At 41.9% G+C, this 25,169-nt stretch overlaps 1 protein-coding gene across 2 annotated transcripts in view; it reads right to left on the minus strand.

The window, feature by feature from the left end:
* nol4lb (nucleolar protein 4-like b) overlaps positions 1-25,169 on the minus strand; it is a 124,088-nt gene that overhangs the window by 85,905 nt on the left and 13,014 nt on the right. The window contains exons 2-4 of one of the 2 annotated variants that reach the window (XM_017710907.2): positions 18,510-18,665; positions 15,008-15,119; positions 11,636-11,745 (exon numbers count right to left, since the gene is read on the minus strand). In XM_017710907.2, coding sequence (XP_017566396.1) covers positions 11,636-11,745; positions 15,008-15,119; positions 18,510-18,665 — 378 coding nt within the window. Of the gene's footprint in view, positions 1-4,984; positions 5,239-11,635; positions 11,746-15,007; positions 15,120-18,509; positions 18,666-25,169 lie in introns of those variants that run through there. The other variant, XM_037541350.1, reaches the window with a different exon arrangement.

Raw genomic sequence — 25,169 nt, forward strand, 5'->3', positions numbered from 1 at the left:
CATAGAAAATGCGCAAAATGCTACGCTGCTCTACGCTCTGTTCAGCTGCCGTCTTACAAAAGGCTTGCTAAACTCAAATAGCTGTGTGGTTTCACAAAAGAAACACTGCAGCCGAAATGCTAGGCAAACAGCTCTTCTCTCTCAAAGGCACGACTGTGAGCAACAGGCGTCTGATCCAGACTCCAGCTGAGACGAGACAAACAGTGAAATTCTGACATGTACATGACAATGTATAAAGCATAGACATGTTTCCCCAAGTGATTGGCACAGAAGTGATGTTTAAAGCATGATGTTTTTGATGTACGCTTTTCACATACAACCCCCTTTGATTCAGTTTCACAAGCACAGTCTGGGTGTTTTACTGAAGACTGGCGTATACAAACCATTGACAAAACACTGTGTCAAATGGAAAACTGATACATCAGCTGTTTATTCTGCCCAGCTTCAAATTCAAAACACTGCCGTGTTTTTCAGAGGAAGATGTTCTGTAAAATAATAAGACTGCAATAAGACTGCTTTGAGAAAAGATGCTTTCTTGGAGAGGCAGGCTGCAGTAATGGCTTTGGTCAGGTCACTGGAGAGGAGTGGAGTAGTGGTCCTTTTGGCAAAGCCTTCAGAACATCTTTTTTTTCTGTCTAAGGGACTTGTGCTTACTGAGCACTGTCCTGTCGGTCAGATCTAGTGTAGCCCTGTTGTGAGCGCAACAAAAGCAACTTTGATCAGTCCCGGCTCACAGGGCTAGACCTGCAACTGTGGCCGAGAGCTACAGGTCTATGCATACTCGCTTCGGTGCACCAGTATCAAGCTAAATGCTACCTAATCAGCAAACAGTGAGGCTTCTGGAGCAAGATACAGATGCTGAACTGATACAAATGTCCAGCGTCTCGTTTTTAAAAGCTAAAAGTCTGGCTTTCGAGACTTGAATGACCCCGGCACTTCATAGAACGCAAGACAAATGATCATGAGACGGGCGAGAATCCTTGCTTATGTCCACTTAAACTGGAATGACCACCAGAGCAGCAGATTCCGGAGTACTTGACAGACAAAACTTCATCAGAACACAACAGACACCCAACAGGCATGCTCTCAGATCACTGCCGATCCTACCGCCTTTCCTTAATCCAGTCAGCCACAACTGTCTCTCTCAATGAACTACCACTGACCCCTTTCTCTCCTCTGCAAATGATCCTACAAATAAAGCACAGATTAAACCCCAGCAGGACACAGTCAGAAACCACCTGCAGGCTACTGGGAAAAGCTTGTGTCGCAGGCCACAGCCTGCGCAATGAGACATAAAAGCAGCGGCGGAGCACCAATACTCTTTAAATTAAAGTGATGAATGGGTTCTTTGGTCTAATGCCATAAGAAAAAAAAGTTTTTATATAATTTTTAATTAATGTTGTGCTTTAACCCAAACTGGCTATTTATTTAAAATATGCAAAAAACAGTAAAATACAGACACTTTTATTAGACCTTGAAATATTACATGGACACTATTAAAATTTAAATGTCCCCAGGTGCTCAGTCTTTGAAACCTACCTATCTGATTAAACTAGAACCCTGGCATCATTTCTCTGTTGCACGTTCAATGAACTGCTGAGCTGATGTTAAGTGTTTATATTGAAGGAACTGCAGCTGAAATGCATTTTGGGGATATGATTGGTAAGAAATTGTACATAATTCAGGTGTAACCACTGTCCCATAGATTGCTGTTGGGGACGGAGAGTCGGAGCACATTACGTTGTAGTGCATGCTGGGGACTGTAGTGCAGCACTTTGTGTAACGGGCTAATATTAATAGAAAATTAAAGTACTTTTGCGGGCTGGATAGGATTGTGCGGCAGGCCTGATCTGGCCCGTGGGCCATGTGTTTGACCCATGGGCCACAGATGAACAACATATGGTTCCCCTAAAGTATATTTCGGTGTATATTTCTTTAAAGGACCACTCTTTTACTGAAATGTGCAAGACTGAAGAACCTTTTTTAAAACTTTAAAGATATACCACAATGTGAAGGTTCTACACCAAATACAGGGTTTTTCCTGGAAACGCTACATAAAAGGTTCTTCATTCTCACACATTTCATTCACAAAAGCAGCTCTTTGGGAAACTATCCACTAAAAGGTTTTTAGGGAATCAAAAGTGGATCTTCTGTGGCATGGCTCCAAAGATCTCTTCGAGATCCATTATCTTTACCAGCGACGGCCTTCTGCGGCCTTAAGAGGGTCTAGGAGGAGGCTCAGAGTTCCGCTGGCTGATGCACCGCAGGCAGTACCAGTTGAGTACAGAGCAGCCAAGTGGAGCAAAAAAGGGCAACAGGGAGCCTGTATGTCACATCCCATATCGCCCCTTGGGTCTCCTCACATACTGCCTGAGAGGAAACGAGCCATGAAAATACAGGAAATTACATGATGCGAAACGCATCGGCACGTCATGGGAATACGTCTCATCGATTAACTCAGCACTCACATGGGCTGGGTAAGAATCAAAACAAACACATTCTGGCTTTCTTCACCACCAAAAAACAAGCCAAACATTCTTTGGGAGGTCTGTGTGCTAACACTGTAGCAACAACAGTGATAATGAAGCACTCAAGTGAAGCTCGATGTGACCATTTTCAATACAGATCACTGCCAACTCGCACTACCACATAGGAAAAAATTAATTGCCCAAAAAACTGCACCTCTGATTAGTATGCCATGCTAGGCTGCTCATAAAAGATCGCAGAGAAATCCCCAAAGTGTTTGCAATCCTCCGAATTCGATGCCAGGCTCCGCAGTAATTTGTAGAGGAGAGCGCAGGGTGGTACAGGCCCTCTGAGAGGCAGAATGGAACATTCACTAGAATGCAGATGAACAAGACAAAGAACAATGAGTGAAGGGACAGAGAGAGGGTGGAGCAGGGGAGAGGCAGAGGGAAGAGGGGACAGGGCAGGAGAAAGCAAAGGAAAAAGGCAGTGCAGAGAGCGAGGGACAGAACGAGAAAGAGCAAGAGTGAGAAATAATAACTGAGGAAGAGTTAAAGTAGGAGGAAAGAGTGTAACCAGGAGGGAGAAAGTGCTCGAGAGAGAGAAAGAGAGAGAAAAAGCAGGACAGAAGAGGAAGGGAAAGGGAGAGATAGCGGCCGCCACACAGCTTGGCTCCAGGGACGGATTATGGCTCAGGAAGCCTCCGTCCTGCTGGACAGGCTGGCGCAGGGGTTAGGAAAGTGATTTTATTTTGGAAGGCTTTATCCTTGTGAAGCTCTGGCAGAAGGCAGCACATGATAAAGAGGGTTTTAAAGCCTTTAACTCTTCCCTCCCTCGGATAGACTGTGTACTCTCTCTAGTATTTACTTACACATCAATTTGAGTAAGACGATCGCGGCGCAGATAAAAACGATGTTGTTCAAAAGGTACTGCTGAAACGGATTAGAGCTCTGTGGCATGTCATTATGAATAAAAGATATTCATCATTTCACAGATCCAACAGGAACCTGTCACAGAGAAAGATGTGCAAAGTGAGAGACAGATACATAGATAGATGAAGAGAGAGATACAGAAGGAGAGAGTAAGAGAGAGAGAGAGAGAGAGAGAGACTGTTGTTTGACCCACTGCCACACTGCTCTGGTTTTGAAGCACAGATCTAAACACGTGTCCCAGTCTTCCAATACTGAGCTGTACAGCTAATCAAATCAAGTCCACTTCTATTCCAAATTAACCATGCAGCTCAAATAAAACTGTTGTGTGTATCTTACAATAAGAACGATACACACATGCCCTACAGCAACGTGTGCCGGACACAAAGTAAAGCTGATTTTCTTTCACAGATCTGACACTAATCTGACACTCTGCCTGTACCAACTTCTCACTGACTTCAATTCTGACTTGGGTAACATCACAACTTAAGCCTGCCTAAAAATCTGACAAAACAAGGATATTAAAAGCATCTACATGTCCTATTAAAACATGCTCCATGCACGTATGATCAGCTATAAAACACATCAAGGCCTTTGTACCAGTTATATTAGGACAAAGCACACAAGACCTGGTTGAGACAGCAAAGAGTGCACATGCCAGGCCTCAAAGTTCCAGTCACTACAGCCAATTTCAGGTCCTATTAAAACCCTCCTGTCAAATAGGTTCTGCTAAACAGACAAACTGACTACATGAAGTTGGCTTGTGAGGGTCATCGCCAACAGCAGAGGCAGAAGTGGTCAAACTTCAGTGGTAATTAGCCAGACAGCGTTTCAAAAGGATTTTGTCTATAAACAGATTAGCTATGAAAAAATGAAGTTAAGGATAAAATCCCACGATTAATTTCTTCTTAAGCCAGGCTTACCCAGTGGCACGTCTTAGGCGAACATATGGAATCATTTCCAGTAACGCTATAATATTCTATGTATGCATATCATGTGGTCATAAAGGACTGTGGAAACAAAAAAGTTAGTCCACTATTAAACATGAGAACATAGTCACACGGTAAACCACATGGACACGTTAAGATAAAGAACAGGCGGCTGGCCATGAAACGGATGAGAACCAGCTCGTCGCTGGAGTGATCAGAATAATCAATAACCCCGGGTAGACACCATGCATGTTAATGCGAGCCAGTCAGGGCAAAGCTGGTCTGCAAAGGTGTCGCTCTTGTGCATTACCTCTGCGGCTCTGCAACAATAAGTGCCGTAACGCCACATATTTCTGGCTGAAAAACACCAGCAACGCTACTTTACGCAGCGCTCAGACATTAAACAGCACCGGCGAGTCGATAAGGCACCACGTTCGCCACAGAGACGTTAACCAAGTCCTCTAAAAAGGGGAAAAAAGATCTCCGGCTGTCGGTTTCACCATCTGGAAATTACAGACGCCAGTCTCGGGCCATGAATAAGCCTCGTAAGTGAATGAGCTCCACCGGCTATGAAGCTTTCTCACGCACAAATGTCTATTCGTCCCTTAGCCAAAGGCTTTTAGACAGAACGCCACCGACTGGGCCACAGCGAGCGCTTACCTTCCCTTCGGGTCGGGTCGGTTAGGAATATCCCTGCTAGCCCCTCTCCTCAGGGTGAAGCGCTCCCTCTCTCTCTCCCTCGCTCCCTCCTGCCTTTAATATTTCAGCAGGATCCTGTGAGAGCTGCGGGAGCGGCGCGCGCCTCTCACAGCCCACCGCACAACTGAGGAGGGGCGGGGAACGCGCGGTGACGTCACGCCGCGTGCTACAGACCGGACTTTACATCGAAGTACAATTTCGGGTTATTCACCAAAGTCATCCAGCAAAACCTCTTTTTGGTGCCAAGAGTCGAGGTAATCTATTATTATCTCGAGCGTGCAATATATATTCTTTCTGTGCCATAATTCCTGAGATATGCAATATTATATAACTCTATAAGCCATCCAAAGTGCAATAACTAACTGCTCACTTGTCTGTTTAGAATAGTTTTATAGTCCTTTTTCTTTATATATAAGATTTTTATTTTATACTATTTTTCTTAAACCTGCACTTTATATATTTTAGCCTTAAGTTTAACTGATTTGTGTGTAAAGTGCCGTTGGATTGCTGCTCAATTTCGTTGTACACTGTGCAATGACAAAGGCATCTTATCTTATCCATCCATTTCCTAAGCCGCTTCACCGTTCAGGGTCACGGGGTGGGTGCTGGAGCCTATCCCAACGGTCATCGGGCGGAAGGCAGGAAACACCCTGGACAGGTCGCCAGTCCATCACAGGACAGACAGACAGACAGACAGACAGACAGACAGTCAGTCACTCACACACACACACCCAGGGGCAATGTAGCATGTCCAATTGGCCTGACTGCATGTCTTTGGACTGCGGGAGGAAACCCACACAGACATGGGGAGAACATGCAAACTCCACACAGAGAGGACGAATCAAACCCAGGCCCTCCTTACTGTGAGGCGACAGCACTACCCACTGCGCCGCCCTCTCATCTTATCTAACCGTTGATAGAAGATGTACTTTATTTATAGTGAATGTGAAGTTTATTTTGAAAATGCTTCATTAGTTCTACAAATTACCCAAATGATCTGAAAAATGTATATTTTTTAAGTGTAATCTACTTATTTTGCTGGCAAAGTATATTCATGAATGTAAAAAGGGAAAAGAGTGCACCCCTTTTTTTTCTCACTACATCAAAGTTGTTGAATACTATGTGAAAAACATCTCTTCTTCCTGTCATAAGAAAGATGTGAAATCCCAGAACGTGTGCTCTGATTTTGGCATTTTATGTAAACAGGTCTTTGTTTAATTTCTGTACTATATTTTTGTGTCTTTGAATGAACTGATATTTCATGATCATTTATTTATCTTATTTTTTCGATTGATTTTGTATGTTTATTTCTCATCTCTCGCCCCTGTTTGTAGCTTCTTTCTCCAAAATGATAAAAAAAACCTTAAAATAAAAATAAAATTTAAAAAAAGAAAAAAAATGTAGAGTTTGGTCTCACCCCCTTCACTCTTTGTGTAGGTCCGTCTCTCCTTCCCTCAGTTTGCCTGTCGTTTCTCGCTTTTTCCATTTTCTTTGCTGTTTCTGTTTCATATTGACCATGCTTCTCGAGAGTAGGACTGCTGGTCTGAGATCTGTTCTGTCCCTAAGGTTGGAGGAATCTGATTCTAGATCAGTACTTCCGCTTTCAGAAGCTTTGAGAATGCAGCCCTGGGCTGACCTAGGATCTATTCCAGTCAGTAAAGTCACAGTGAATAAGAGAGAAACTCTGATCCTAGATCTTCTCTAGTTCTACTCTGAGAAGATTTGTAAAAATGGGCCTGGTATTCTGAGTCTTCTGATGTAATTGCACCTAAATCAGGGGTATTCACCTCTGGTCCTGGAAGACTGGTGTCTAGCACAGTCTGTTCTCCCTGTTCTAGCACACCTCTAAGCCTGGCAACTAATACAAGTGTTCGATTAGCCGTCTTTAGCAGGAAGATCTGCTCAGAGGATTAAGAACCTGAACTGAAACCCACGTCCAGATTGTTTTTGAACTGAAGTAAGACAAAGACTATACCTCTCTATCTTTACTGACTCTGATTTCAGCTACTTTAACCTATTATTCTCTAGGGTATATTTTAGTTTGTCCATTTGAATTTATATGACCAAACCGTAGGGCAAATAATTCAGTAACTGCATGAAATAAATGTACATTTGTATTTATTTATTTATTTATCTCCTCAAATTAACAGAAAATGTGTTTTATGATCACACATATCACTATATGCTTATAATTTACTGCTGAAAGCCAAAAATCTCAGACGTTCTTTGTGTTATTTTCTAAAAGTGATGTTTCCAGAGCAGATCACTGAAGAGACGCCGTCTGTTTATAGTTTAGAGCCCAGATTTGGGGAAAAATGGGTCGACTTTCAGTAGAAAAACAAAGTTCAGCTTCTTTTATTATAAGGGTTTAAAATGACATCACCATCTATTTGACTGGAGAGAAGAGTTAACAGCCTCATACGACGCCCAGCTTCTGAATGGAGCTTATGAAATATGAAAGTTATGAAGAACATGAAGTGTGTTTTGGAACCACCAGTTATCTCAAAGAATTGAAGAAGTTAAGGTGCGCCCACTGCTGACCCAAGTAGTATTTGTACACATATAGCTTGTATAATTGTCCACAGAAAAGCACTGCCAATAGAATGGGATGATCTGAAACAGCAGCTCATGAGCCAAAGGTCACCAAGCCCAGTACAAATGGTTATAAAGCCCCCAGCACTGGGCTGTGGAGCAGTGGAACTGCATTATCTGGAGTGATAGAGCTCCATCCAACACCTCTGAGATGAACTGGAGTGACATTTGCGATCCAGAGCTAATTATCCAACATCAGTACTTGACCTCACTAATGCTCTTGTGGCTGGCTGCAATAAAATTCTCAACGTAAATGTTCTAATATCTAGTGTTCTAATATCTAATATCTAATATCTAGTTTACTACTCTTTACTGCACATTATACAGTGTTTTCGGAAGAGGACTCCTTTAATGACACATTTGAGTTAGTCACAGTGGGATCAGTTGGCGAGCTGCACATGGCAAAATGTTCTTTTATGTAGCCTACAAAGCCGGTCTGCAGCAAGCAGTGGAGATCAATTGAACCAACTCCCCACACCAAGAGTGCCAATTACTGTGTGCACAGCATAGTTTGACTTGAACACAGGAGCCAATACACACACACAGACACACACACGGAGTTTGATTTGCTGACCGGTAAGGCCCATAGTAGCCGCAAATAAATGTAGAGGGTTAGAGTCCGTGCAGCCCATTTGAAAGTGGTGCCTTGCAACCCACACAAGTGCAGAAAGAACACAATATCAGGTGACGGCAACAAATTGTGGTCTATATAATAATCGTGTACTAATATTTTGATAAATGTATTGTGATAGCCTGGAACTAACGCATTTTCCTTTGGGGAGCATCCCCTGACTCAGGGTATTTTACACAGCTGCAATTTTGCTTGGAAAACCTGCCACCTACAGGTAAAATGAAACAACGCAGTTTTCCAAAATAATTCAATACTAAAGCCTTTACTATTAAAATCCTAGAAGGAAAGTAGTGAAATTTCCTGTGTTTGCTTTTACATTTCCTATCACATTCTTACACCTTGCAAGCAAAATGCCTGGTGAGGAACAAAAGCTGTGGCAAAGTTTCAATTAATGACTGCAACTCATTTACCCTGACTTATAAGTCTTACTTCTATTCCTTTAAGGACAAGCGTTTAGGCCTACCACTGTGTGCTCTGTTGTCATATCACTACACAAAGTCTATACGTACATGTCTATAAAACCAACCACAGACTGAAATTAAATTACCTCAGCGCAACTTGCAAAACATATGGCAAGCAGATTAGAAACTGGCAGGATTTATTAAAAGAAAAATTCTCTTTTTTCTTACTGAATAAATACCAACATACTGATTAAAATGTCACAGCTCAAAAATGAACCTGACACAAGAAATTAATTCTGATCACTTTCAAACTTTCCTGACAGCACACGCACAAAACGTCCAGCTAGTTAATTGAACAAATGTCAAGCTAGTACATCTCATTTTCTCTCTATTTCCTCATTTTCTTTTCTTTTTTTTTACTGCAGCTCGATCAGTGTCTTATCTGTGGCCCTGCTATAAACTCCAATTATAACTGCCCAGGTCCCATCACCCCTTCTGCTGGTTCCTTACCAAAAAGAGAGAGAATGAAATGAGTTTCCTTAGGAGGAGATACGGTAAATGGGAAAAAAGGCCTTAAATTAAAATGAATAACCCCTCCCACTTTAATTCTCTTTACCCCCCCCCCCCCCCCCATCCCACCGCACAACACCAACTCCCCGTCAGCAGCCCGGAGTCTGGAGTCTGGAGGAAGGATGCTGCTAATTTCCTCCTTTATTGAATTGTGCTGGACGCACACGTCCTGCAATGTCAGCCAGCCTCTGCGAGCACATCCTCCTCTCCTCTATTCTCTTCTTTCACATCGCATCGGCCTTTCACAATTAATGCCTCTGTTTTTATGTGTTGTTGTTTGTGTCCGAGATGCCCTCTGCCTCCTGCCTTTTGTTCTTTCTCTTCTGCCAGCTTTATCTTGCCCTGCGTCCTCTGAAAAGTTCTCCCTCTTTTCTCTCTTTCTGTTTCCAGATTTGTCATATGAAGTATTTCCATTTCAAGCTCTTTTCTTGAAACGTTACTTTCCCGTGGCTGCTCAAAACACCACCTACTCTTTGGCCTTCACTCAAGGACTAGGGCTTTGTCTCGATTCCTGTCTGCTCCTCCAGAAGGCTGTGTGTCAATGCTGTGCATACTTTATAAACACAAGCCTCAATTCATCTGCTACAAAAAGTTGTTTAATGGAATGTTTCATTATTTGCTGCATGGACAATAATTTTGAACACGTTTACACTCTTACCTTTCAATGTAAGTCAATGTGAAGAGATTTTGTTCCAAGTGGTTTTTAGTAGCATTTCTATTGATCCATTTATCATGACATTTTTACACGACATAAAGGACAGCTGGTGTTTTAAAATTATGTGCAAAACTAAAAATCAACAAAATGGAGATACAGGTTTTTCATTGGACAGAGACTCATTATATATATATATATATATATATATATATATATATATATATATATATATATATATATATATATATATATATATATATATATACACACACACACACATATATATATCCATTGACTTACAAGTATGTTTTTTCCTTATCCTGTAAACTTATTTTCGAGATACAAGATTTTCTTCCGAAAACAGCAAGATACATATATTTGTTTAAAACACTTTGTTCACACCTTTCATCGACATGTTTCATGTGTGAATGTACAATCATATTCAAAAGTTTGGGTGCACCAGGTCAAAAAGCATGAATATATATCGCTGTTGTCGTTGTTTTTGTTGAGAAAAAAAAAAACGCATATCCAAAATGATAACTTTAAGGGAGAAGGAAAAAACATACCCTACTTTCAATGCAAGTCAATGGAATCAGACTTTTCCCCCCAAGCCATTGTGGGCCGTTTCTTTTGGTCATGAAATTTACATACAATGTGAGAGGCAACAGGTATTTTCACATTATGTCAAAAAACAAAAAAACTACAAAAATGGAGATATAAGGTTTTCTTCTGACAGCAGCGATATGGTGTTTCTGTTTTACTTCTAGTAACCTACTGTGAACATGGTTTAAAGCTTGTAACTACCACTGACTTATACGCCATCAAACATCGGAAGATAGTGTTCAGAGGAAAAGGCTTTATGTACTTACGTAATTTATGCATATTTGTTCACCTAATTTTATGTAGATATAAAAAAATGCATTTAATTTACACCTGTGCTCAATAAAGTCAAGATCCATCTCTGACCAACTCAGAATATGGTTTGAGCGATCCGTTCGCAATCAAACCACAACACCTCCTGGGTGTGTTTGTATCTGCCCTTTTATGCGAGTGAAACCTGAATATGATCTGATCACTGAAAACACATGTTGATTCAAAGTGTAAAAAGACTCAGCACAGCATCCTCTTTACCGAAGAGAGACACTCTCCAAAGGACATTAATTGTCATTTTAAACCCTACGACCCACGGTTACAATTCTAATTTCCATTAGACCGATTTAGAGTCTAAAAGAGACACTAAGTGGTAGAAATTCAGAGTGTGCACGTACACGTGTGTTCATGAGCGTGTATGGGGATATATGTGTAGGAATGGTGTTGTGTAGCTGTCAGGTTGGTTTGGCGTTCTGCCGTAAATTGGCACGCCACTGGTTTCCTCACACCTCATCTAATTAGCCTGCTGCTCAGAGAGCTAGTTAATTAGAAAAGAGCTAACCCCGATTCTCTTTCAGGTTATCAAATCACACATACACATTTAACCACCCACACAGATCTCGCTGACAGGTTTAGCAGATTTCCTGCCATTGTACACAAATGGAGGACGGCTGAAGAAAGTTCAGTAGCAGAAGGAGCTAAACATAAATGTGGTAAAGAGAGGCAAGCCGCAATTAGTGATTAAAACGACTCTCCTTAGATGCAGTGAAGAGTGTGGTCATTTCTTCTCGGACCTGAGGATGACCAGAGGTCAGAAAATCTCAGTCCGAGTGCAGCAGTGCTGGAAGCGAGCAGTAGAGATCGGATCAGAGAGTGATGGAGGTGTTCTCTACCTGTTCGTTGTTGTTCATGCACTTCAGCTTCATCTGTTTCAGGTAGGTGGTGGTCAGAGGCATGTTGTAGTCGATGACATCAGGCACCAGAGAGGCAGGCTGGTCATTCTCTGGATAAAAAAAAAAAAAAACAGCACAAAATCAGTGAATATTTCAATTTCATGAAAATCGTAGTCATCAACATCATGAGAATCTTTGTCAACATCATCAAAAATCACATTATGGATTACCGCTAATGATCAGAAATGTCATTGTAATCTATAGGCTCAGTTTATGTCCTTTGCACCTCCATACATAGAAGGACTATAACTGCATACTATAATCCACAGTCCCAACCTTGGTCCTCCACTTCTTTGTGTTTTCCTGCTAAAAACACACCCAAATCAGAGAAAGACCTGTTGATACACAAAATAGCTCAATCAAAGGTGTTGGGAGCAGAGTAAAAAAAAAACTAAAATGTGTGTGGTATGAGGAGGCAATTCTCTCCGTCACCAGTAGAGGGCAGTAAATGAAGCACTTCATACTCCATGTGGACCCAATTAGCCCATGATGCACACAGCTCCATCTCTTTGTTCCATTAACAATGCTTCATTTCCAATGCCCTCATTATAATAGCATATCCAAAATGCACAGACGTGTGCAAAGACCACGTGCACAAATTCACATAAACGATGACTCCTCCCGAGTCGATAGCAGCCATATTTTTTCAGAAATGTTTTTAAAATAGTTCTGAAGTGTCCTGAGCTCCAAATGAAGAAAAATGGCAAGTCACAAATAGACTTTGAGGATGAAGGTGATAATGATAATGACAGAGATGGTGGTGATGATGATAATGAAGATGGATCTGTTGTTGGAATGCGTGCATGTGTATGTGGGGTGGAGGGGGAGTTTTTTGTATCTTGTGTATTCATTGTGTGTGTTCATTCAGTCACTCCACATAAAGCCACTGTTGGTTCTATTGTAAGACAGCACTATGAGCTGAGAGCAGTGACAGACAGTGAGACGTGGCAAAATGGAGAAACAAACCCACAGACATCTCCTAAAAGTAAAAATTTAATTAAATGTTGGTTTATTATCCCTAAATGCGCTTGATGACCACTTCCACATATTTATATTGTGTTTAGAATTAGGTTGTAAATGGTGTTTTTTCCTCCTCATTTGCTTTTTTCTTGAATAAATGGAGCCACGAAAAAAACATTACCTGCTCATCAACTCACACGCTCTTACACGCCTGCACACAAACTCAGAGGCTTCATCAGTAATCAATGAGCACCCATGTTTGTTTACTGACTGGTATTGACCAGTTTCCTCATATTGCCATCGTCTATAGATTTACTTCCACATGCCTCTTAGAAAATGCAGAAAACCAGTAGTCCTCAGTTACTTATTCTGCAGTGTGCAGTGCATTTCAAATAACGACATTTTCATGTTAAAAATATAGTAATAATGGCACAATTTCACTCTCTCGATATAAATATAACTCTGTTGACTGTGTTTGTCTGAGACAGGAGTTATAAAAAGAGCCACAGCCTTAGAGTCAATTAAAAAAAAAAAGCCTGTGTGCACAGTAATTAATCACTTTTAATAATTTAGTGCTGAACTTTTGCGTGGGTAGCTGGAGCTAAAAAGAGAGAGAAGGGGGAGGAAAGGGGAGGAGGGGGTTTACGGACCCCCATGGGGTAGGAAGCCAATTAGCTGCTCTCTTTATGAGCGACACCCAACGTTGTCCCAGCGCTGCCACACAAGGCTGTGACAAATCAAGCCTGGGAGGTGTTGTGTGTGTGTTTATCTCACAGCAAGGATGTGGTCCGGTGGTAGTTATTCTCAATGGTAATTGGTTCCTATCCACAGTGTTGGTTTTAGGGTTTTAGTGCCTAAACATAACAACGGCTCAGCCATTATGGCTCATAATAGGACTTTGGTCTTCGTTTTCATCTCTCCATCCATCTCTCCTCCCCCACTGATATCTTCTTCCTCGTCCCGAGTATTCCCCCTCTCCCCCATTTTTCGCTCTCCCTTTCTTTCCCTGTCTGCAGAAATGATCCGGTGTCCTGGGAGTGTTTTTTTTTCTTTTTCTTTTTTGTAAAAGAGCTGTAATTGGGCTAATTGCAGTGTGTAGGGAGTGAGACAGGACACTCCAGTGATCACAGCCTAATGAATGTCTGTATGCTGAGTGTATGTTGGAGGTGGTCTAGTTGTTGCGGGTTCGTTAAATTCTCTCTGATAGGGTGTGGATGGAGAGGAATAGCCAAGGTGATTTGGGAGGTGCAGGACTGTTCCAATAAAAGACAAAAACTTGGAGCATTATGACTGTGAATGCCTTTTGGCTCTCTGGGACTGTGAATCTCTTTAGTGCTAATTGATTATCTCTGCAGAGTCTATACCTATTTGGCAACGGCTCGGCAGAGGTTACAGAATGTTTTGAACTCCTATTTTACAATCAATGCTCTGTGTGTACATTAACTGCGGTAGATGAAGATAACAGGTAGTCTGATTAGGTCCATGCACTTATGTTTTGGTAAAGTATGACTAGATAAGGTCTCTTTCCAACTTGCTTCAAAGCACTTCAAAATGGTGTGAAATGGCCTGCAAAACTGCTTCAGGTCATCATTATTAATAATTCATGCCAACTGTCAATGCTGTGTGACAATAGTATGACATAAATTAAACGTCAATGCAAAACTTGTTAAAAATGACGTGGTTTCATGTGAGGCACTGTGAGTCTTCTAACTCAGTATGTCTCAGCAGCAACTGAGTTCTTGCCAGTAAGAACACATATAACATGAGAATAAATACAAATAAACCCCAAATATGGTAAAAGGCCAAAAAAGAAAAGCATTTAAAATGTGGTGAGTTAATCATAACCACTCAGGTTTTGTTCTGGGCTTCACCTCGACCCTCCTAGCCATCACCTAGATTTGGGATTTGTAAAATTCTATCAGCAGTACCTGATTTAATTTAATCACAGACTGATTAGCCAAGATACTGGGTAATAACTACAAATGATGCTCGACTTCCATATGAAGTTTGGAAATGATTATCTAAACACAGACATAAATTCACTACTTCTTGTATTAATATTATTTGTATTCATTCTAATATTAGTGCTCTTCTGAGCAAATCAACTCTTACTCCCCAGAAAAACAGCTTTTTAAATATAATTTTCTCAGGCATCTGAAACTTTTGCACAGCACTGTACATCGCACTGATGACTGACTTTAACTAGCATAGTTTAACCCTGAAAGTCAGTCAGTATGTGCTTATGCTTCTCACGCTAGACATAATTTTTTATTTGTTTACTGACAAACGCCAGTGAAATGGTTTAATGTGAAATGTTAGGTAGTGATATGGAAGGTCTTATGGGTGTCATACCTTTGCACTCTGTTCCACTTGGGCTGATGTGCATTCTCTTCTGACACTCTCCACAGCTCATCAGGAATCGGGTCACCGCCTCTCTGGGCAGAAACGCATACGTCTCTGCTATCTGAGATAATCAGAGGGAGAGAAAGAGAGATCATGCCTATTATTTCACATCTCCACACAAAAGTGATTGGGTTCATGCTCGCTTTGCACATGTTTCTTTGGAGCTTTTCATCACAGCTGATGATTCTCACCAGTAAGGATCAAATTCAACCAGCTTTCTGCATCGTGGTGAGGAATAGGATGCTACTGATGATGGACATAAAGAGGTCCAACAGTGAAGGGACGATGAAAAAGGACCCACGGTCTTGCTTAGGAGGAGAAAGCTATACGAAAGCACATCCCAGTGGCGCACATCCCCGACCCTACTGGTCGCCTACAGCTGGCTGAGCCCATCGACCTCCCTGTGAGCCGAGCTCCGGGCCGTTGCACTCTCAGCGCCTCATCACGTCTCCCTCAGCCATGCGCTGTTTTGACTTGCTGTCAGAGCCCTGTCTCTTTATGCCTGCGCATGTCCTTCCCATTCTCAACAGAGCCCAACACTCTGAGCACATGGCGAGTGGTACGCTGTAGCGGCTAATATGAATGCAGGGCATTTGTGGTGTGCGTAGGATGGATGGTGTGGCTGTTTTTAAAGAGAGAAAGGTGCGACAGTGAAATGTCAGTTCCAGCCCTTGGTGACAGTCTCCCTGTCAATCAAACCCAAACACGGGGAGGATATCGGAGTGCGCGCCCACACACCCTGAACAAAGGTAGTTTATCAGTAGAGGGAGAGCATCCAATCTAAATTTAAATTTCATTAATTCAGAGGGAAGGCAAATGAAGTGCTAATCAGGTTCTTAAATCAGGGAGCAGCGACAGCAACAGAGCTGGAGGGGCCAGGCTCTTATTAAAATGAGGAGAGAGTGCTATCCCCCCTCTATGTCCTAGGCTGAACTCTAAACTATTCAGTTATTTCACTATGAAAACAAAATAGAAACTCATGTTAGAAAGGAAGATTGTCTTTGTTAGGGTTGCAATCATTGTATATTTTTAGTTTCATACATTCTATCAAACATTCACTGAATATGCTAATAAAAAACAAGAAAAGCTCAAGACATGTTATATTTTAATGTTTGAATGGAAAAATAATTCTCATTACTGTTGATTTGCACTACTGCACAAATCATATTTATTAAATTTACTTTTTAATGAAACCTGAAATACCACAAGGTAATAAAAAATATCAATGATTAACAGTTCACTGGGGATCCTGCTTAATCTGGCAACCCTGATCAGGCTGCCTGATGCTCAAACAGAAAGAAAGCAGAAGCAGTATCTTTTTAACCATCATATTTAAAATTAAGTCTGTCTTTACTGACCTTTACAAAAGTACTCTGAAAAATTGTCAGAATAATTGGTCAATTACTTATAATTATAAATTATAAATCTACAGAAACAGCCCTACTAGAAATAGAATGATTCAGCACTTCATCACCGCTCAAGATAAATTTTCTAACCCAGATATTGATTTGTACGTTTCTGCATTTCTCTCTGTCACCGTCCCAATTCTGTCCTCCTTTTTATCTGTCCATTGGCCCTCTTTGAATCCTTTTCTTGTCCAATACTCTCCCCTCCTCCCCACAAACTGGCCAGGCAAGCCAAATTGGAGAAGGAGAGAGAGAGAGAAAAATACACCCCCACACTGAATATACACACTCTCCCCTGAGGCTCAGGCAAGCAAACATGGGGCATCCATGGCACCACAGCAGGAGGTGAGCGAGTGTGTGTGTTTTTCAAAAAGGCTGGATACAAGTTAAAAATAAATAAATAAATAAATAAACAAACACACAGACACACACAGACACACACAGACACACACAGACACACAGACTCCTCCCATGTGTATGCTACTCCATGAACCACAGTGTAGAAAAATCCCTGCTGGTTCAAACTCCCACTGGAAGTGATTTCCCCTCCCAGTGCCAGCACCACACTGAGCTGTAGAAGAGCTGGGTGGGTCCTGATGTCCAGAGAGATGCTCCACTTAGGACAGCTTCTGGACCGCTGCCACAGCCTGACAGCCGGCAGGCAAAAACAGAACAAATAAACCCAGCTGTGTGTGCGTATGCACGCATGTTGGCTGGAGATGGAAATACATATCTCATCAATTATACATAAGAGGAAAAAAGAAACAAAAGAGACAATTTATACATCTGTTAGAACACCACTGACGCCAAGCACAAAGGTGCTAAGGAGGTGTCACTGAGACCACTCCATCGTGGTTTTTGTTTGTTCCTCCTTCCATCCAACAGAGGGCAGTATCACAGGAGCTGAGCTGGCATGCTTGGGTTGGGGGGGGCAAATCTTTCTTCCACACATGTAATAAAAATGATCTCTACAGTCTAATTGCACCTGTGTGTGTAGCCCACAGGTCGAACACAACCCCACAACTTTTAACAGAGCATGAACAGCAGGAAATATTAATGACGATAAAAAAATGAATTTGACTCAAGTGAAAGGGGACATAAAATAAATCAATCAGAATGAGTAGCTGTATGTGTTTTGAGTTTATTCATTAATAATGTTCATTGCACTAATCAAAAGTAGAATGTATGAGAGAGAAAGAGAGAGCGAGACAGTGTCTGTTTTAACATTCAAATATTTTTGCCAATCCGACTGAATACACTCCGATTATAGGTTAAGACACTCACTCTACTCAACAAACATGATGGAAAATCTCCATTTACATGCAAACTACATGTAATCTGATCCATATTTACACACATGCTTAGAGAACCACTTAATGTAAACCTTACCATGACAAAGAGCATCACCCAGTCCAGTTAGAGTGAGCTGAGCAGCAGTGAGCATTGCTTGTTTTTTAATTGCTTTAAAATGATGTCGGATTTAGGAGAACATACTTCACATGTACTTATTAAGGAAGGCCGAGAGGAAGACGTTATGTTCTGAGACACATAAGCTGGACGACCGTCCCATCGCCGTCTTTTAAAGATCAGAGCATAAACTTCGTCTCCTCTGCAGGCCAGTTTCTGCTCTGCCATGTTGAACTTTATGCAATGAACATGCAGAATGGCCTTAAACTTTCCGATAGGGAATGTAATCAGATACAGGCGTTTACAGATATTATTCCTCTATTTAACATATTATTTACAGGATTACCCAACTCGCTCAATCAGATAGAAATTGTATTCCGAATGGCCTCAATTGGACTAGTCTATTTTGACTGAGGTGTATACATTGGCGTATTCTGAGCTATTAGTCGGATTATTAGGCTGCATGTAAACACGGCCAGAGAGAGACAGAGATGATTGAGAAAAGGACCAAGAAAGAGAAAGAAAGAAAGAAAGGAGAAGAAATAAACAGAGAAAATGCACAAGAAAGAAGCAAAACAATTTGCAAATAAACGACAGAAGTCGTATGGGGTGGGAAAGGGGTGGTATTGCTCACTCACCGCTTTGTAGGTTTTTTTCTGGCCGGCATGCTTGGGGGCTTTGGCCGGGTCAGAGCTGATCTCTACGTGCATGGCATAGATGATGTCATAGAAGTCCTCCACTACAGCAACTCTCTTCAGAGAGGAACCCTCCTGACCTGCAGCTCCATCTACGCACTGAAAGAGAGAGAGAGAGATTTGTACACTATACGTTTTCAATACCACGCGAGAGTGATAATGTTATACACCATACTTGACCCTATACACCTATACACCTTCTCCAAGACCCAAGATCTCAAAGCACTTTACACACACCCATAAAATAAAAAGTACCTAGCCACTATCTAACAACAATCTGCATCTCTAAAAAATCTGTCATAAAGGATACTTTAGCTAACTTTGATCGAATCTGGCATTCCGGTTGGAATAAGCATTTATAAACATTTATCTAGGGTTGTGTCAGTTGTTATGATAAGCTTATGTAGGTGTCACGTAGCCTTATGAACAGTGCCCTAAAGTAAAGTGTTACCAAAATTTCATTGTGCAGTGTAACCACCTGTTTTCTGTGCATGCTACAATAAATCTCTTAAATCTTGAATCAGTGAGCTGCTCCCACAGGAGTGGAGTAGCAGAGTGGAGAGCTCCCTTTCCCGTAGCACATGATAAGATAAGATAATCCTTTATTAGCCCCACAAAGGAGAAATTCTCAAATACTGGTCTTGTGTACTTCCTAGCAATCCAGAGCTCCCATTGAAAATGTGTGGATGAATGGAGAGAGCTAGACTGACAAGAAAGAGATTTCATTTTGCATTTCACATATGTAGTCAGGAGCAGTGCTATGTAAGACCTCATGAGCAAGAAGTAGTACCTTGTAAGTGATCAGGAGAGACACATGCAACCAGTGCAGATCTTTAAGAGTGATGTGGTGACACTCAGAGGTAGATCTAAGTGGTCAAGCAGCTGCATTCTGCAGTAGTTGCAATTTAGTTTGAGATGAAAGACAGAAAAGAAGAAAACTGCAGTAACTGGGACATTGAAATATAAATGTATTCACTAAACATGCAGTGTCACAAATCAGGCTGCATTCTTCATATGAAAAAATGCAGACTGTCTAATTTTGTTAACATACACTATATTGCCAAAAGTATCTGCTTGTCTGGCTTCACATGCATATGAACTTGAGTGAGATCCCATTCTTAATCCACAGGGTTTAATATGATGTCGGCACACCCTTTGCAGCTATAACAGCTTCAACTCTTCTGGGAAGGCTTTCCACAAGGTTAGGAGTGTGTTTAAGGATTTTTGACCGTTCTTCCAGAAGCGCATTTGCGAGGTCAGACACTGATGTTGGACGAGAAGGCCTGGCTCACAGTCTCCACTCTAATTCATCCCAAAGGTGTTCTATCGGGTTGAGGTCAGGACTCTGTGCAGGCCAGTCAAGTTCTTCCACACCAAACCCGCTCATCCATGTCTTTATGGATGCAGCTGCACAGCCATGGAAACCCATTCCATGAAGCTCTCTACACTGTTCTTGAGCTGATCTGAAGGCCATGTGATGTTTGGAGGTCTGTAGTGATTGACTCTGCAGAAAGTTGGTGATCTCTGTGCACTATGCGCCTCAGCATCCGCTGATCCTGCTCTGTCATTTTACGTGGCCGACCACTTCGTGGGTGAGTTGCTGTCGTTCACAATCACTTCCACTTTGTTATAATCCCACTGACAGTTGACTGTGGAATATTTAGTAGTGAGGAAATTTCATGACTGCACTTGCTGCACAGGTGGCATCTGATGGCTCCTGAGAGCGACCCATTCTTTCACAAATGTCTGTAGAAGCAGTCTGCTGGCCTTGAAGCTTGGTTTTATACACCTGTGGCCATGGAAGTGACTGGAACACCCGAATTCAATGATTTAGATGGATGAGTGAATACTTTTGGCGATATAGTGTATGAGTCAAGCGAAAAGTGTTGCATCCAAAATGACATGCATTAGATATACAATTACTGACTGCAGGTCATCTTTTGCATAAATTGTCAATTACCATCAGTAGAAAAGGACCGCCGTAGAACCAGAGTGGTGGAAAGAGGTGGTTCCTCACCTCTACCCTCTTCCCCCTCCCCCACTCTGACCCTTATGACCCTCTCTGCCACTTTCTATTGCCTTGTGCTGTCTGATGAAGGTCATAATGGCAGCTGGGGACATGGTATATGGGGTAAGCTTCATCTATTACCTGCTAATATTGATGATTATGAAGATGGTGACACATGGAAATGACTGATATCTATCCTCGCATTTCGTGTGACGTCACATTGTATAGTTGGCCCCATCTTGAGGACTAAATCAGACTGCGCTAGCACGGTGTCTTCAACTTGCTGTGCTTTGTGAATGATTCACTTGCAAGATGCAACAGAAATCGAGAATGATGAGAGACACACCGGCCTTTAACTGTGCGTTAAAGGTCGGTGAAAACCAGTGTTTTCAGACTCCAGGCTTGGAGCCCCTGGACTGTACTGTGTAGTGTTTTTCTCTGCTGTATACACCTTGTTTGGCTCAAGAGGGGATTAATTAGCTAATATCAGATATTTTAACCAGGGAAACCACAGTTATGCCGTGCAGGGGTTGCAGAACTGGACCTGAACTCTGAACTAACTTCACTAGCAGACTTACAGAATCATGTCTGTCGAAACACAACGTAGTTTTCCGACCCACGACATTCAGTCTTAAATTAACGTTTATGTTTCCCGATTCAAATGTCAATTAAATCTCCATAAACAGAGGAGTAAAGTTATATGTCCTGTTTGCAGCTGATAGGGGGACAACTGTTTATCTCTCGGCTGTTAACAATAGCTAAAGTTATCTAAACGCTAGCATTGTTCCCATCTGTGTTAATTAGCTGATGTCATCTTACCCTTTCTATGATGACAAAGAGTTTTCTCTCCTCTTTATGCAACACCATGAGATCCTTTACCTTTTTAAGTCAGGTGAGTAATTTTGCATGAATTGTCATTTACCATCAGTAGAAAAGGACTGCCATAGAACCAGAGTGATGGACCATTCACAGAAGTATTTGAAGTTTTCATTCAATTTTTAAAAATATGTCTAGAATAAAAAAAAAAAAAAAAAAATCAAAGAATAAAATGCTAAATATAGGCTAAGAAGCTTTTTGCTCTCACAAGGTCCACCCCAGTTTCCACAGTAATCAATGGGCAGGTGTGCTGGGCAGAGGGTCATGTAACACTGGCAGTATCACACTTCAACTTACTCAGTTGCAGTAGACAGTTTCTCTCTTTCACATTCGCACCCCTTCACTAAATTCCCATCTTCTTATACCCTCCTCCATATAAACTGCCTCAAACACCACACTCGTTTGCATCTTTTGTGCAAACCTGTCCTTATCTTTCGTTCCTCACCTCTACCCCCTTCCTCCTCCCCCACTCTGACCCTTATGACCCGCTCTGCCACCTTTCAGTGCCTTGTGCTGGCTGATGAAGGTTATAATGGCAGCTGGGGACATGGTACAAGGGATAACCTGCTAATACTGATGATCATGAAGACGACACATGGAAAACACTGATATCCAGCCTTGCGTTTCGTCTGAGATCCAGAATAGAGAGAGGGGTTGTGTATTAAGTAAATATAAATGTCCAGAAAACACAAATTTGGTAGCTTTCCACCAGTTTAACTGGGGAAACTGCATAAGGGTCGCAGCCTATTTTATCGACTTTTTTCTCTTCCAAAGTCAGGTGAGTAATTCTAGCCATCCTTCACATCTAGTTACATTCGTGCCGAGCAGCAAAGCCAGTATTCAGTCTAAAATATGGCCACAACAGAAAAATCATGTGACAAACCCTAGAACAGAGTTGTATGTAACAGTATGAAGAACACAACAAGCAAGATGCAGGAAATCTTACACAATTATAGGACAGTTTAGAATGAATGCAGAAAAAAGCCCTGTTTGAACTGGACTAGAACCGGACTGGGGGACTCCTATAAATAAGTGAACACTGAGGATTTGAACTGGACTAGAACTGGACTGGGGGAGTCCTATAAATAAGTGAACACTGAGGAGATCTGTGATATCAATCCAAAAGAAATCTACAATCTCAAAGTCTGACAGTAATAAGTGCAGAGTGACAAGCCTTGTGTAATTCACTTGAACCTGGAAGATTCGCAATAAAAGTACTTCATGTTAACATAATAACAAAACCTACTGATGGGCATGAGACCATGTCTTTGATATTGAGCGCCGTGCCTTTCGCATAATGCTAGTCTCTATATGGGTGTAACAGATGCTTTCTGTTAAAGCATTTACAATACTGCATAAAGTTATCATTTTAAGAGAACAAAACAATCTAAAGAAAAAATAAGTTCTATCAAGATTTTAATGCCAAGTTAAATTTTACCTAATAATTTGATACTGTGTTACCTTTGAAAAATCTTGGAAATATTGAATTTCATCAATACACAACGCTGACATGTACAACCCCAATTCCAATGAAGTAGGGACGTTGTGAAAAAAAAATAAAAACAGAATACAATGATGTATAAATCCTTTTCATCCTATATTCAATTGAATACACTACAAAGACAAGATATTTAATGTTCAAACGGATAAACTTTATTGTTTTTTGCAAATATTCACTCATTTTGAATTTGATGCCTACAACACATTCCAAAGAAGTTGGGACAAGGGCGTGTTTACCACTGTGTTACATCACCTTTCCTTTTAACAACACTCAATAAGCTTTTGGGAACTGAGGACACTAATTGTTGAAGCTTTGTAGGTGGAATTCTTTCCCATTCTTGCTTGATGTACAACTTCAGCTGCTCAACAGTCCGGGGTCTCCGTTGTTGTATTTTGCGCTTCATAATGCTCCACACATTTTCAATGGGAGACAGGTCTGGACTGCAGGCAGGTCAGTCTAGTACCCGCACTCTTTTACTACAAAGCCACGCAGTTGTAACATGTGCAGAATGTGGCTTGGCGTTGTCTTGCTGAAATTAGCAGGACGTCCCTGAAAAAGACGCTGCTTGGATGGCAGCAAATGTTGCTCCAAAACCTGTATGTACCTTTCAGCATTAATGGTGCCTTCACAGATGTGCAAATTACCCATGCCACGGGCACTAACACACCCCCACACCATCAGAGATGCTGGCTTTTGAACTTTGCGCTGATAACAATCCGGACAGTCCTTTTCCTCTTTGACCCAGAGGACACGACATCCATGATTTCCAAAAACAAGCTGAAATGTGGACTCGTCAGACCACAGGACACTTTTCCACTTCGCGTCAGTGCATCTCAGATGAGCTCGGGCCCAGAGAAGCCGGCGGCGTTTCTGGGTGGTGTTGATATCTGGTTTTCGCTTTGCATGGCAGAGTTTTAACCTGCACTTGTAGATGGAGCGACTAACTGTGTTCACTGACAGTGGTTTTCTGAAGTGTTCCTCAGCCCATGTGGGAATATCCGTTACAGAATGATGTGGGTTTTTAATGCAGTGCCGCCTGAGGGATCGAAGGTCACGGGCATTCAATGTTGGTTTTCTGCCTTGACGCTTGCAGAGATTTCTCCAGATTCTCTGAATCTTTTGATGATATTATGGACTGTAGATGATGAAATCCCTAAATTCCTTGCAATTTCCACATTCAGAAACGTTGTTTTTAAACTGTTGGACTATTTGCTCACGCAATTGTTCACAAAGTGGTGAACCTCGCCCCGTCCTTGCTTGTGAATGACTGAGCCTTTCAGGGATGCTCCCTTTATACCCAATCATGACACTCACCTGTTTCCAATTAACCTGTTCACCTGTAGAATGTTCCAAACAGGTGTTTTTTTGAGCATTCCTCAACTTTCCCAGTCTTTTGTTGCCACTGTCCCAACTTCTTTGGAACATGTTGCAAGCATCAATTTCAAAATGAGTGAATATTTGCAAAAAACAATAAAGTTTATCTGTTTGAACATTAAATATCTTGTCTTTTGTAGTGTATTCAATTGAATACAGGTTGAAAAGGATTTGCAAATCATCGTATTCTGTTTTTATTTATGTTTTACACAACATCCCAACTTCATTGGAATTGGGGTTGTACATCCAGGCTCTGATGTAGAGTTCGGGACATTGTATGTTATCTTGTACAAATCGGGCAGTCCTTCACAAATTTACAAAGCCAGCTCGAACAACACTAGAGAGGTACTTTGTGCAAAGACACAGAATATACATGCTTACTCCTGCCTTCCTCTGCACTATATTACCTCCAGGAGATGGGGCACGTGTGCCAGACTCAGCCAGTGTGTGTATGTGAGTGTGTGTGTGTGTGTTAGAGACTCGTGCTGCTGTAGCAGGATGCTGCCCTGCCCCCCTCTCCTCCTGACGGTTGCGGGGCACATCAGCGGCCTGGGACGTTAGTGTGTGTGACAGCAGCAGGCCCTCCACACACGCCGATGTGGGACATGAGAGGGAGGGGGGCAGTGCAGGACCTCCAGGCTCAGCAGACCGGACACACACACATACAGGGGCTGCACCTCAAGGCAGAGCAAATCGGACAGAAACACACACACACACACACACACACACACACACACACACACACACACATCCCCCTAATACCCTCCCCCAAAATGCCAACATGGGGTCAAAGTCACTGCACCCTGAGAGGGCAAAGCCAGGCTGTCCTGCCATGCGCCAGACA

The sequence above is a fragment of the Pygocentrus nattereri genome, chromosome 9 (genome assembly GCF_015220715.1).
Source record: "Pygocentrus nattereri isolate fPygNat1 chromosome 9, fPygNat1.pri, whole genome shotgun sequence".
Taxonomy (NCBI): Eukaryota; Metazoa; Chordata; class Actinopteri; order Characiformes; family Serrasalmidae; genus Pygocentrus; species Pygocentrus nattereri.